This window comes from Bufo bufo, chromosome 10 (genome assembly GCF_905171765.1).
Source record: "Bufo bufo chromosome 10, aBufBuf1.1, whole genome shotgun sequence".
NCBI classification, from domain to species: Eukaryota; Metazoa; Chordata; class Amphibia; order Anura; family Bufonidae; genus Bufo; species Bufo bufo.
The window spans coordinates 102,266,349-102,280,519 of record NC_053398.1 but is presented as its reverse complement, the minus strand read 5'-3'; the positions used below and the strand labels follow the sequence as shown (position 1 = coordinate 102,280,519).

Sequence of the window (14,171 nt, the reverse complement as noted above, 5' to 3'; positions counted from 1 at the left end):
CTGGATGTATAGTATGGTGCGCCCCCTATAACAGCAGTCTGGATGTATAGTATGGTGCGCCCCCTATAACAGCAGCCTGGATGTATAGTATGGTGCGCCCCCTATAACAGCAGTCTGGATGTATAGTATGGTGCGCCCCTTATAACAGCAGTCTGGATGTATAGTATGGTGCGCCCCTTATAACAGCAGTCTGGATGTATAGTATGGTGCGCCCCCTATAACAGCAGCCTGGATGTATAGTATGGTGCGCTCCCTATAACAGCAGTCTGGATGTATAGTATGGTGCGCCCCCTATAAACAGCAGTCTGGATGTATAGTATGGTGCGCCCCCTATAACAGCAGTCTGGATGTATAGTATGGTGCGCCCCCTATAACAGCAGTCTGGATGTATAGTATGGTGCGCCCCCTATAACAGCAGTCTGGATGTATAGTATGGTGCGCCCCTTATAACAGCAGTCTGGATGTATAGTATGGTGCGCCCCTTATAACAGCAGTCTGGATGTATAGTATGGTGCGCCCCCTATAACAGCAGTCTGGATGTATAGTATGGTGCGCACCCTATAACAGCAGTCTGAATGTATAGTATGGTGCGCCCCTTATAACAGCAGCCTGGATGTATAGTATGGTGCGCCCCCTATAAACAGCAGTCTGGATGTATAGTATGGTGCGCCCCCTATAACAGCAGCCTGGATGTATAGTATGGTGCGCCCCTTATAACAGCAGTCTGGATGTATAGTATGGTGCGCCCCTTATAACAGCAGTCTGGATGTATAGTATGGTGCGCCCCCTATAACAGCAGCCTGGATGTATAGTATTGTGCGCCCCCTATAACAGCGGTCTGGATGTATAGTATGGTGCGCCCCTATAAACAGCAGTCTGGATGTATAGTATGGTGCGCCCCCTATAACAGCAGCCTGGATGTATAGTATGGTGCGCCCCTTATAACAGCAGTCTGGATGTATAGTATGGTGCGCCCCTATAAACAGCAGTCTGGATGTATAGTATGGTGCGCCCCCTATAACAGCAGTCTGGATGTATAGTATGGTGCGCCCCTTATAACAGCAGTCTGGATGTATAGTATGGTGCGCCCCTTATAACAGCAGTCTGGATGTATAGTATGGTGCGCCCCCTATAACAGCAGCCTGGATGTATAGTATGGTGCGCCCCCTATAACAGCAGCCTGGATGTATAGTATGGTGCGCCCCCTATAACAGCAGTCTGGATGTATAGTATGGTGCGCCCCCTATAACAGCAGTCTGGATGTATATTATGGTGCGCCCCCTATAACAGCAGTCTGGATGTATAGTATGGTGCGCCCCTTATAACAGCAGTCTGGATGTATAGTATGGTGCGCCCCCTATAACAGCAGCCTGGATGTATAGTATGGTGCGCCCCCTATAACAGCAGCCTGGATGTATAGTATGGTGCGCCCCTTATAACAGCAGCCTGGATGTATAGTATGGTGCGCCCCTTATAACAGCAGCCTGGATGTATAGTATGGTGCGCCCCCTATAACAGCAGTCTGGATGTATAGTATGGTGCGCCCCTTATAACAGCAGCCTGGATGTATAGTATGGTGCGCCCCCTATAAACAGCAGTCTGGATGTATAGTATGGTGCGCCCCTTATAACAGCAGTCTGGATGTATAGTATGGTGCGCCCCCTATAACAGCAGTCTGGATGTATAGTATGGTGCGCCCCCTATAACAGCAGTCTGGATGTATAGTATGGTGCGCCCCCTATAACAGCAGTCTGGGACTATAGTCTAGAGCTCCCATTAGAACTGCATCTTGGATGTGATGGTTGGAGAGCCGACCGTCACACAAGTCTGTACATTTACTACATATTGACCCCTGTAACTGCTGCCTTTATGTGTAGTATGGAGCGCCCCCTATAATTACAGTCTGGCCATGAAGCCTGGACCATCCCTGTATAACAGAGGTCTGGCTGTGTAGTCTGCATTCTTCTATTACAGCAGTCTGACTGTGCAGTTTAAAGCAACCCTCAAACCCTGCAATTTATTATTAAATTAAACCTGAAGTTTAGCAAGCAATACATAATGTTTGAGTTTGTACGAGCAGAAAGTTTTGCATTACTGCCTAGCATCTCCATTTTATCCTTTTCAGGTATTCACCTTAGAGTCTTCTGCCATGGCTCAGCAGCTTATGGACAAGGTTGGTATATCGGCAAACACATTAACATTTTATTGGAAAAGAAGGATTGTATGAGATTTAGGAGTTTTAGCTGCATTCCTTTAGAAACAGCGCTACCCCTGTCTATGTAATTCAGCTCCATTAACTTGAATACTAGACGCAGCCCATGGCCTAGTGGGGCGCTGTTTCTGGAAGTAAGCAGAAAAGTTTCTCTGATCTCATGAAACTTGTATGGAGACTGGTGATTGGAGAAATGCTCCATAATTCTTGATGCAAGGTTATCATATCAAGAAGATTGTTGGAGCATGAGCTGATGTTCCTGGCCTGAGGCTTTCATATGAATAGTGGGGGGATAAACCAAATTCCATCTCTATTTTTGCAGAGGCCGTATGAACGCCTGGAATCTGATGGGTTGCTAGAGCCTAAAAAAGGGTCACTCACCAATATATTCGCTCTAGGATTTCCCTTATACTCCACTGATTGGTCATTTTGACATCACATACATGCAGTCACAGGCCACATTGTCAATGGACTTTAGTATAATACAGTGAATATAAAAAGTCTACACCCCCCCCCCCCCCCCCTGTTAAAATTAAATAAGAGTTAAATAGGAGTCAGCATACACCTGCCATCATGTAAAGTGCCTCTGATTAACCCCAAATAAAGTTCAGTTGCTCTAGTTGGTCTTTCCTGAAATTTTCTTAGTCGCATCCCACAGCAAAAGCCACGGTCCACAGAGAGCTTCCATAGCATCAGAGGGATCTCATTGTTAAAAGGTATCAGTCAGGAGAAGGGTACAAAAGAATATCCAAGGCATTAGATATACCATGGATCACAGTGAAGACAGTCATCATCAAGTGGAGAAAATATGGCACAACAGTGACATTACCAAGAACTGGACGTCCCTCCAAAATTGATGAAAAGACCAGAAGAAAACTGGTCTGGGAGGCGACCAAGAGGCCTACAGCAACATTAAAGGAGCTGCAGGAATATCTGGCAAGTACTGGCTGTGTGGTACATGTGACAACAATCTCCCATATTCTTCATATGTCTGGGCTATGGGGTAGAGTGGCAAGACGAAAGCCTTTTCTTACAAAGAAAAACATCCAAGCCAGGCTACATTTTGCAAAAACACATCTGAAGTCTCCCAAAAGCATGTGGGAAAAGGTGTTATGGTCTGATGAAACCAAGGTTGAACTTTTTGGCCATAATTCCAAAAGATATGTTTGGCCCACACCAAAAGAACACCATTCCCACAGTGGAGCATAGTTGTGGCAGCATCATGCCAAGGGGCTGTTTTTCTTCAGCTGGATTATGAACAGTTCCAAATACCAGTCAATATTGGCACAAAACCTTCAGGCTTCTGCTAGAAAGCTGAAGATGAAGAGGAATGTCATCTTTCAGCATGACAACGACCCAAAGCATACATCCAAATCAACAAAGGAATGGCTTCACCAGAAGAAGATTAAAGTTTTGGAATGGCCCAGCCAGAGCCCAGACCTGAATCCGATTGAAAATCTGTGGGGTGATCTGAAGAGGGCTGTGCATAGGAGATGCCCTCGCAATCTGACAGATTTGGAGTGTTTTTGCAAAGAAGAGTGGGCAAATCTTGCCAAGTCAAAATGTGCCATGCTGATAGACTCATACCCAAAAAGACGGAGTGCTGTAATAAAATCAAAAGGTGCTTCAACAAAGTATTAGTTTAAGGGTGTGAACACTTATGCAACCATATTATTTTATTTTAATATGTTTTCTTCCCTCCACCTAAAAGATTTCAGTTTGTTTTTCAATTGAGTTGTACAGTTTATAGGTCACATTAAAGGTGGAAAAAGTTATGGAATGATTTACCTTTTGCATCCACTGTACATGCTTCTGTAGTGCAGTGGCATGACTAGAAATGACCGGGCCCCACAGCAAATATTTGAACAGGTCCCCCCTCTCCCAGCAACTTCTTCGCATCTCCTGACTCTTGTGCAACCCCCACTCCTGAGTCTAGTCAAGATCGCGCTCTCAGACGAGGCCCGGCAGCCGCTCTGTCCGTTTCCTATAGAGTCGCTGTATATAATCTAATTTCATAATGTGCAATAAAATCTTTTAGTCCATCTCCTAGGTGGGGCCCCTTGTGAGATCGGGCCACAAAGCAGCCACATCCCCTGCTTCCCCTATAGCTACGCCCCTGCTGTAGTGGTCATGTTTTTCATTTTGCACAGGTGTATAGCATACTTCCTGACACTAGAGGGAGTCATGGCACCGCTTCGCATATCACTTCAAAGCTGTTGATACAGTAGGATTAATTAAACATTATTAAATCTTGGATATACCTTGGTTGCAATAGTTGGTATAAAAGCTAGACGGCTACAGAGGGGAATTCCTTGACATCGCTCTTTTTTATTTTAAAGACACGTCACAATCCTATTGGTTCATTTGTATTTTTAGGTTGTAAGGGTGACACCCAGCTTTTTGCTAATAAAAGGGTCTTCTGCTGTTTGGGGTCAGAAGAAGAAGACTCAAATACAAACATGAGTCGTGTCTTCATTGCAGACAACATGGTCAGATCCTTTGTTTAAGGATCATACAAACATTCTACCATGACACTGTTTTATGTCTCCGTTATATCTGAATCTTACTTTAATAAAGTTAGGAGGTTGTTGGCATCTTCCAAGCTTTTTGTTGGAAAAAGTACCCCAAAATAAGCTGACGATAGGTTGTCCTACGGCATCCAGCTTTGGTCTGCAATGTACGAGGTAGCAAGTGTTCATTTCCCCTGCAGGTAAATTAAGCGTAACGCGGCACCTATTGAAATCAGTGTGTCGCCACAGACTTGCCTCCGGGGAGACGCTCTTTGTTGCCCCTCTCTTCTAGCTAATTGTTGGAGGTCTCGAATTGGAGAGACATCCGCCTATTAAATCAGAATGCCTTAATAAGGAATTGGAAAATGGATTTTCTAGGCCAGACGGCTTTCATTAATATAATTGTCTCATTAGAACAATGATGATGACGAGCTGATCACCAGGGGTCTGCGTGCTGAATCAGCTATTACCGTTCGGGGACACAGCGGTGCCGGCACATTTTTCCCCTACAGCTTACGTAATATATGGTCGCGCAGAGACCTCCTCTCCCAGGATTACTGCAGGGAGGGAGCGGAGGCTCTTGTAATGGCTATAAGCCCTATTAAGCCATATGGACTTGGGTTTTCCTGAAAGGTTTAAGGAGTTATCCGCTTTTTACAGCTAATTATTGTGAGAGTAAGTTGTTCACAAGATATCCTGCTGCTGGGACCTCCAAGCTATAAGCCGTAATCTGCAGGGGAACCTGGAAGCCATTCCCCTGCTGCTCCACCACAGGGGAAATACAGGACTAATTGGGCTGTCTATATAATACATTGGAGGTTTAGGAAATGCTCCTGGCGAATAGATGAAGGTCCCCATCAAGCAACCCAGACTTCCCTAATAGATTCGTTGGAATCATTGTCTAATTTGGATCTTTATTCTTTCTTTGTACAGATTTTGCAAATCAACCACCTCAAAGACTCAATTCACATCTTACAGAAATCTCCAGATAAACTTACTGCGGCTGATCTTGGGGAAAGGAAGGTAACAGAGTCAATTGTCTATGTGGCCTATAATCGAATCGGAAACCAACCTACCGGCCACTTTGCAGTCAAATAATTGGTTTATCTCTGTCTTGTCCGTTTTAGGAAATTATAAGGCCTCTTTCACACGGGCGTCACGTTTTGGCTCCGGCGGCGTCCCGGGTGCATTACGGCAAACCCGCTCGAGTAGGTACGCAATTTCAGCCAGTTTTGACTGCGATTGCGTTCCGTTGTTCAGTTTTTATCGTGCGTTTTGCACGCGCGTGATAAAAAACTGAATGTGGTACCCAAACCCGAACTTCTTTACTGAAGTTCAGGTTTGGGTTAAGGTGTTGTGTAGATTGTATTATTTTCCCTTATAACATGGTTATAAGGGAAAATAATAGCATTCTTAATACAGAATGCTTAGTAAAATAGCGCTGGAGGGGTTAAAAATAAATAAAAAATAATTTAACTCACCTTAATCCACTTGTTCGCACAGCCCAGCTTCTCTTCTGTCGTCTTCTTTGCTGTGCAGAAGGAAAAGGACCTGTGGTGACGTCACTGCGCTCATCACATGATCCGTCACATGATCCATCACCTGGATCATGTGACGGACCATGTGATGAGCACAGTGACGTCACCACAGGTCCTTTTCCTCACAGATAAAGACAGAAGAGAAGCCGGGCTGCGCGAACAAGTGGATTAAGGTGAGTTAAATAATTTATTTTATTTTTTTAACCCCTCCAGCCCTATTTTACTTTGCAGTCTGTTTTAAGAATGCTATCATTTTCCCTTATAACCATGTTATAAGGGAAAATAATATAATGATCGGGTCCCCATCCCGATCATCACCTAGCAACCATGCGTGAAAATCGCACCGCATCCGCATTTGCTTGCGGATGCTTGGAATTTTCACGCAGCCCCATTCACTTATTTGGGGCCTGTGTTGCGTGAAAAACGCACAAAATAGAGAATGCTGCGATTTTCACGCAACGCACAAGTGATGTGTGAAAATCACCGCTCATGTGCACAGCCCCATAGAAATTAATGGGTCTGGATTCAGTGCGGGTGCAATGCGTGAGGTGAACGCTTTGCACCCGCGCAGAAATCTCGCCCGTGTGAAAGAGGCCTAAGTGCCCATATTATGCCTATATCACGTTCCTGCAAAGGACCACACGTGTTTTGAGCATATGGAAGTTTAAAGGGGCTACCCAACAATCAACATTTATTATCTTTCTATAGGATCAGTGATAAATGTCTGACCACTTGGGTCCTCCACCAATCACTAAAATAAGGTCTCCGGTCCTCCTCACTGCACGACTACGTGTGCCCTGCTGCTCCTTTCAAAATCTTATAGGATCGATGGAGACGACTCAGTTTAGCACTCTGCTGTTTCCATTAGCCATCTAGACATTGAATGGACATTCAAACTCCTATTCACTGTGGTCATGCGGGGAGGAGGAGTGGACGTTCTAGTAGTGGTGGAGACCCCAGCAATCAGACATCTGTCTTGTGGAAAGGTGATAAATGATAACTAGGAAACCCCTTAACACAGAACATGTTACTGGAATAAATGTCCCTTACATTTCTTACCCCACTTATTCAGTCCTCCGCCAAGTCTTAAAGGGGGTTCTCCGGGATTTACATATGGTTGACCTGTCCTCAGAATAGGTCACCAATATGAGATCAGTGGAGGTCCACCTCCTGGGACCTCCACCGATCAGCAGCACTAAGAGGCAGCAGCACTCTGAGTGCGTAGGGCCTCTTCCTAGGCCAGTTCATCACATTGCTTAGGTGCAGCTCAAGTGAATGGGCCAGGGCTGCAATACCATGCACAGCCATTATACAATATACTGCGCTGTGCTGGGTAAGCTGCGAGGAGGCTGCGGTGCTCACCGGAGCGCTATTACCTCCTCAAACAGCTGAAGCCTAAGCAAGACGCCCAGGAGTGTCTAGCAGTATTACTTGCTAGGGCATACATGTACCTTAGGAATTCCCTAAAAGGACCTGTGCATTTTACATACACTTGTAGTAATGTATTGAAATATACAGATATGCTGACTAAAACAGAAGACAAAAAAATAAATAAAATGTGGTCAGTGGACCTTAAAGAGGACCGGTCACCTCTCCTGACATATCTGTTTTAGTAAATAATTGTATTCCACATGAAATGGCAATTCTGGTGCATGTCTTCTTTTGACTCTATGTTGTGCTATTCCTCTGTTGTTCCTGATAGAAATTTATAGAAAGGTACAACTGGGTGTGAGGCCCTGCACAGTCTGACACTATGCATTCAGTGCTGCCAGGGTCAGACTGTGCAGGGACATCCCCACCAACCTGTACCTTTATTCATAAACTTGTAGCAGGAGTAAGAGAGGAATAACGCAGAATTTATATAAAGTTATAAGAAAAGGTGCTCCAGAATTATTACATGGGGAATGCAAGTCGTTACTAAAACAGACATGTCAGGAGAGGTGACACAACACGAACAAATGCTCCCCCATATGCCCGGGCCCCTCACACTGATTGTACTAACCGGGCTCCTCGCTCATTTCGCTGCTCCTGGTCCCCGCACCGCCGCTGCTGTTTCTCCCCGTGTGCGGATGAAAACATCTGGTGTCGGGGGGGGCAGACAATGGCAGGCGGTGACGGGGACGAGCCTCCTTAGTGTCACCCATGATACTAGGGAGGCTCATCCCCGTCCCCCCGCCTGCCATTGGCTGCTCCACCTTCCCCGACACCGGATGTTTTCAAACGCGCACGGGGAGAAACAGCGGCAGCGGTGCGGGGACCAGGAGCGGCACGGTGAGTCAGGTAAGTAGAATCAGTGTGAGGGGCCCGGCATATGGGGGAGCATTTGCTAGTGTCGGATAACCCCTTTAAGTGGTTAAATGTGAGGTCAGCCTTAGAAGGGTTGTCAAGTGTTATGTAAAGAAAATGCAACAAAAACATTTCAATATACTTTGTTTTACCGTCCTTATGATCTCCGCTTGCTGTCATCAATGGAAATACTAGCGGGCATACATTCACAGAAAACTCGTCCAGTCTGTTACACTGTATCAGTGCAGCCAATCCTGAGATAAGTACAGTGTCTCCCCTCTCCTGGACATGATACATTGTACCAGACTTCAGCGATACTACATTAGCTTGATGGAATTAAATCATCAGCTCCAAACTACCCTCCAAACTAGAGCGGTGTATAGTGTAAGATAACTCTTATCTTCATCACGACATTGTGTGCCAACAAAACTGCAGTAACTTGTATTGAGAGGACTCCTTATGTGTTCAGCCCAGGAGTCCTCTCAATGCGTTTTACTGCTGTACAGTATGACGATAAAAATGACATTCCCGGACTCAGCGTCACTTACACTATACTCCGCTTACTGTAGTTTGGGGGGCGTTTTGGAGATGACAGATTTCTTTAATTTTTTGCATATTATGGACGCGTTCTACGATGACGTTGATGAGGCCTGTGTACTGGGTCCCTAGCCTCTTCCTAGAATGAAGGTAGCGTGGCATTTTGTCACTGACGCACTGTTTTGTGTCTGGAGATTTCCAGCTATGGGGACCTGTGACCTTCTTTTTGTATATTGTCAATGTGCTCCTTAGAAAAGTTGTAGCAAGGAGTCCTAAAGCAGAACAGATGATAATGGAAGTTTCCTATTCTTTTCTGAGCTGTTAAAACTGAAAGTGTGATGCTGGTGTGAACATAGCCTTGTTGACATCTGTGTATTCGTCATATAACCTTTTGACCTTGCTTTTTAGCTAACTGCTCTGATTGGGGAGCCCTTTTTCACCACCAGCCTCCTACCATGGCACAACCTGTGTTTTTGGTACTCCCGTACGGCTCTGTCTGACAATTTGGCTGAGGACTGCGCCGTCCTCCCCATGTCTGCTTCTTTATATGTGTTGGCTGTTGAATTTAAGGTAAGTGTAAACTTCCAAGTTAAAGAAGGTATGTTCCCTTTTTTCTGTCTAGCAGATGTGGGTGCTGGGTCACTGTAGATGACGTGACAAGTACTGCACTTATCTAGCTTTAGGTGCAGACAAGCCACGTGTTACGGATTCTGGAACTGAGTGAAACAGAATAGAACTGCTCCATTCAGTTGCTGTAGTACTGGGGAATCGTTATTACATTATGTACATATTGTTTAAGGGCCCCTTTACACGGGTCTACAATTGGCCAGGTAATCGCTTACAGAAGGCAGCGATTATCTTCTATGTAAAGGTGCTGCCGACTACAAAACACTTGTTTATCAGGTAATATCATTGTTTGCGCAGTCACCAAAATCATGGTTTGCCAGCAGCAGATTGTGCCGTCTAAACACACTCTGCTGTATTAGCAATCACTCCACCCCATACTGTGGAGGAGATCGCTGCATGTAAATACATCGGCCTCCTCCACAGAGGAGCAGGCGATTGTCCGCAAGCAACTCTTCCTTCCCGACAATTGTCTGATAAATCAACCAGTGTAAAGTGACCTTAACATATAATAATGTTACATTGCAGTTACCGTATGTGACCATATAAAGTCTCAGATCTTATGATACATTGCCCCAGCTGCTATAGATCCTCTTTTAAAGGGGTTCTCCGGGCTTTTAATATTGATGACCTATCCTATCAGCTGTTTGAAGAGGAGGTGCGCACCGTGCCAGCGCTGCCTCCTCTTCACTGTTCACCTTCTCGCCGTCGCCTCTGCAGCGGTGAGCAGGTGTAATTACACCTAACCGTCCCATTCATTTCAATGGGACAGATCGTTCCCATACACTTGTGGGACGGCTTGGGTGTAATTACACCTGCTCACCGCTGCAGAGGCGACGGCGAGAAGGTGAACAGTGAAGAGGAGGCAGTGCTGACACAGCTGATCGATGGGAGTGTCGGGTGTCGGACCCCCCGCCGATCTAATATTGATGACCTATCCTGAGGATAGTTCATCAATATTAAAAGCCCGAAGAACCCCTTTAAGGGGTTGACTACAGATGCCGATCTTCTAAGCAAGATTACAAATCCGGGATGCAGGCCTCGTCTTAAATTAGGCGCCTCCTCCGGCAGTCCATGCGCCTAAGCAGAAATCTTCAGCAGCTCAGAGCTGCCGTAGATTTCTGAATTCATTTGTGCCAGAAAACTTGTGTAAATGAAGATAAAGTTGTAGTGGTGGCCGGTCACACCCCTTCCTGTTTTTGTCACACCCCTTCCTGTTTTTGTCACACCCCTTCCTGTTTTTGTCACACCCCTTCTTGTTTTTGTCACACCCCTTCCTGTTTTTGTCACACCCCTTCCTGTTTTTGTCACACCCCTGCCTGTTTTTGTCACACCCCTTTTTGTTCTTGTCACACCCCTTCCTGTTCTTGTCACACCCCTTCCTGTTCTTGTCACACCCCTTCCTGCCCTTGTCACATCCCCTTCATGAAAAGTGGTGAGGATGTTATAAAACTGCCCTTTGTGGCTTTTTTTATTTATTTATTCACATATTAGAAGTCGCAAACACGTGTTTGTGATTGTTTAAGGCCACTTTTCTAGTGCAGGGAGATGATAAATCTCCCCTATGTGCACAAATAAATACATAGGTAAGAAAAAGTCATCCTTGAAATATTTGGCCTCCTACATCAATAGAGAATAGGATCGTATATACAGCCCTACGGGAAAGCCACTATTGAGGGAAAAACATCAAGAATAATTCACGATAAAACATTTTGCACACATGATTACGCCCTCTTAAAGAGGTGGTCACCCCTTCCATACCTTAAACTAAACAGAAATAATAAAGAATAGGAAGAGGATTCTTATATTCTCCAAATACATGGATTCTGTAAATCCAGAACTATAAATATTACTCAAGAAGCAAACACGCATTCTTTAGATCGGCGTTCCTCAGCTCCAGTCCTCAGGGCCCACCTGCCTATCATGTTTTCAGGCTTTCCTTAGTATTGAGCAGGTTATATAATTAGTGTCCATGCATCAGGACTTACCACAGGTATTCATTCTGTGGGATATTCTGACCGGAATTTTGACCGGAAGGTGGGTCCTGAGGACTGGAGTTGAGGAACGCTCACATAACTTAACCATCTCCCAACTTTATAATAGGTTCCGGAACCAATTCTTAAAGATCAACACTAAAAAACATTTTAAGGAGAAAAAAATGCAAATGAGCTCTTAAAGGGGAATTCCCATCTCAGACAATGGGGACATATCGCTAGAATATGCCCCCATTGTCTGATAGGTGCGGATCCCACCTCTGGGACCTGCACCTACATCGAGAACAGATCCCTGAAGGTTGTTCACAGCCGCCCTCCATTCATTTCTATGGGGCCGCTGAAAAGGCAGCCATGTTCTTTGTCACCTAGAGACAGGCAGCCATGTTCTGTGTCACCTACAGACAGGCAGCCATGTTGTAAGCCCCCTAGAGGTAGTTATTTAACATACAATAAATCGCCTTTCATATGTTGATGTTGTTCCCCTTATACGATCCCATGTACTTGCTTTGTAAAGGCCCCTTTACACAGGCCATCGGCAATCACCACTGTACAGACCACGGTAATACTGCTGCCCAGAAATCATGGTTTAGGATGCGCGCTCCAGCGATCTTTTCACCTAGTGAATGAGCAGCACCTTTACACAGGGCATTATTGGGAAGGAGCGCTCCTAGTAATAATTGCCCTGGTCATTGACCCGTGTAAAAGAGCATTTAGAGATAAGCAGTAGTATAATTAACTGGTTGTAGTAAATGCTTCTCGTCCCTGCCGTGCACCTCAGCAGATATAACATTGGTCGTTTTATTCTGCCGACGTCAGAGAGAATTGATTGTGTCTTTGTTCTCAATTTAAAAGAAGATGTGACCAGTTGTGCCGTATAGAGCGTCTGCTCCCAGTATCTTGAGTTCTTTAAATCGCACCGTTTATCTTCTCCTTTCATGATTCCGTCCCCATGTATTGGAGTCACGCATCAGGTGCCTTCAATAGACTCTATCCCCACTCATTACCTGGGCGGCCTGCATGGTTGCTTGTACGTCCAGATTGTGTTGTGGTTCTCACATGTTCCCTGGCGACGGGGAAATCACTGTATGATTTATTGATGGTGATCACTCTTCAGGGAGAAGTTAGAATTCAACATGTGGAACGCTGAAATGGGGAATAGATGCTTCTAAAACCCTTCAGATTAGATCTAGAGCTCAAATTGATCTTTCATGCAAAGACGTCTATTGGCACTTATGTGGTACATTTGTTGTCCAGAATTAAAAAACATGGCTGCTGTCTTTAAAAAAAAAAAAACAGCGCCACACAGAGCTGCGGTAACAGACACAACCCATGGGCAAGTATGCTATTTCTTAATGGATTTCCTTCACAGATTTTCTTTTCTCGTCATGTTTTAAGCTATTTAAAGAGGAATTTAAACCTAAATGCAATTTTTTCTGTGCAGTGAAATACAATCTTTTGTCCCCAGTTATCAGACATTTCTGGGTTGGAAAAAAGCTTGTTATCCAAATCTGACAACTGTGACACGGGGAGTGGTTTTATCTGGGAAGGCAGGTATTTCCCTCCCAACATGTGCGCCTGGGCTGGTTTCCAGCCAGGTGAGGTCAAATACCGGACCGGAGTTTAAGTTCCGGACCGTGTTTTGGCAGCACCTGGCTGTCCTTAACCCCTTAAGGACTTAGGACGTACCGGTACGTCCTAAGTTTAAAAGTACATTGCGGCGCGGCAGGGGTTAATAGGAACAGAATGCCCGCTGAAATCATTCAGTGGGCATCTTGTCACAACGCGGGGGGGTCATGTGACCCCCCCGTATTGCCGCAAACCGCAGGTCAATTCAGACCTGCGGTTTGCGGCTTTTACCTGAGGTTGCGGCGGCGGCGGGCGGTGCCATCGGGTCCCTATGCGGCTGTAGGGGGGACCCGATGGCATGGAAGGCAGCGCAATGCTTTCCAGTGACGAGCCTGTGATATCCAGGCCCCTGGATCTCACAGGCCGGAAGCTGTATGAGTAATACACACAGTATTACTCATACAGCCAACGCATTTCAATACAGAAGTATTGGAATGCATTGTAAAGGATTAGACCCCCAAAAGTTCAAGTCCCAAAGTGGGACAAAAAATAAAGTGAAAAAAAAGTTGAAAAAATAAAGTTTCCCCCCCCAAAATGTAAAAGTTTCAAGTAAAAATAAACAAAAACGTCATTTTCCCCAAATAAAGTAAAAATAGGGGGAAAAAAAAAGTATACATATTAGGTATCACCTTGTCTGTATCGACCGGCTCTATAAACATATCACATGACCTAACCCCTCAGATGAACACCGTAAAAAATAAAAACTGTGCTAAATAAACCATTTTTTTGTCACCTTACATCACAAAAAGTACAACAGCAAGCGATCAAAAAGGCGTTTGCCCACCAAAATAGTACCAATCTAACCGTCGCCTCATCCCGCAAAAAATGAGCCCCTACCTGAGAC

General features: G+C 45.2%; 1 protein-coding gene across 1 annotated transcript in view; it reads left to right on the top strand.

Moving 5' to 3' along the window:
- PRMT7 (protein arginine methyltransferase 7) overlaps window positions 1–14,171 on the top strand; it is a 73,401-nt gene that overhangs the window by 48,239 nt on the left and 10,991 nt on the right. Inside the window, exons 12-14 of the mRNA XM_040409839.1 lie at window positions 2,126–2,173; window positions 5,656–5,745; window positions 9,492–9,653. Of these exons, the coding sequence (XP_040265773.1) occupies window positions 2,126–2,173; window positions 5,656–5,745; window positions 9,492–9,653 (300 nt within the window). The remainder of the gene's footprint in view (window positions 1–2,125; window positions 2,174–5,655; window positions 5,746–9,491; window positions 9,654–14,171) is intronic.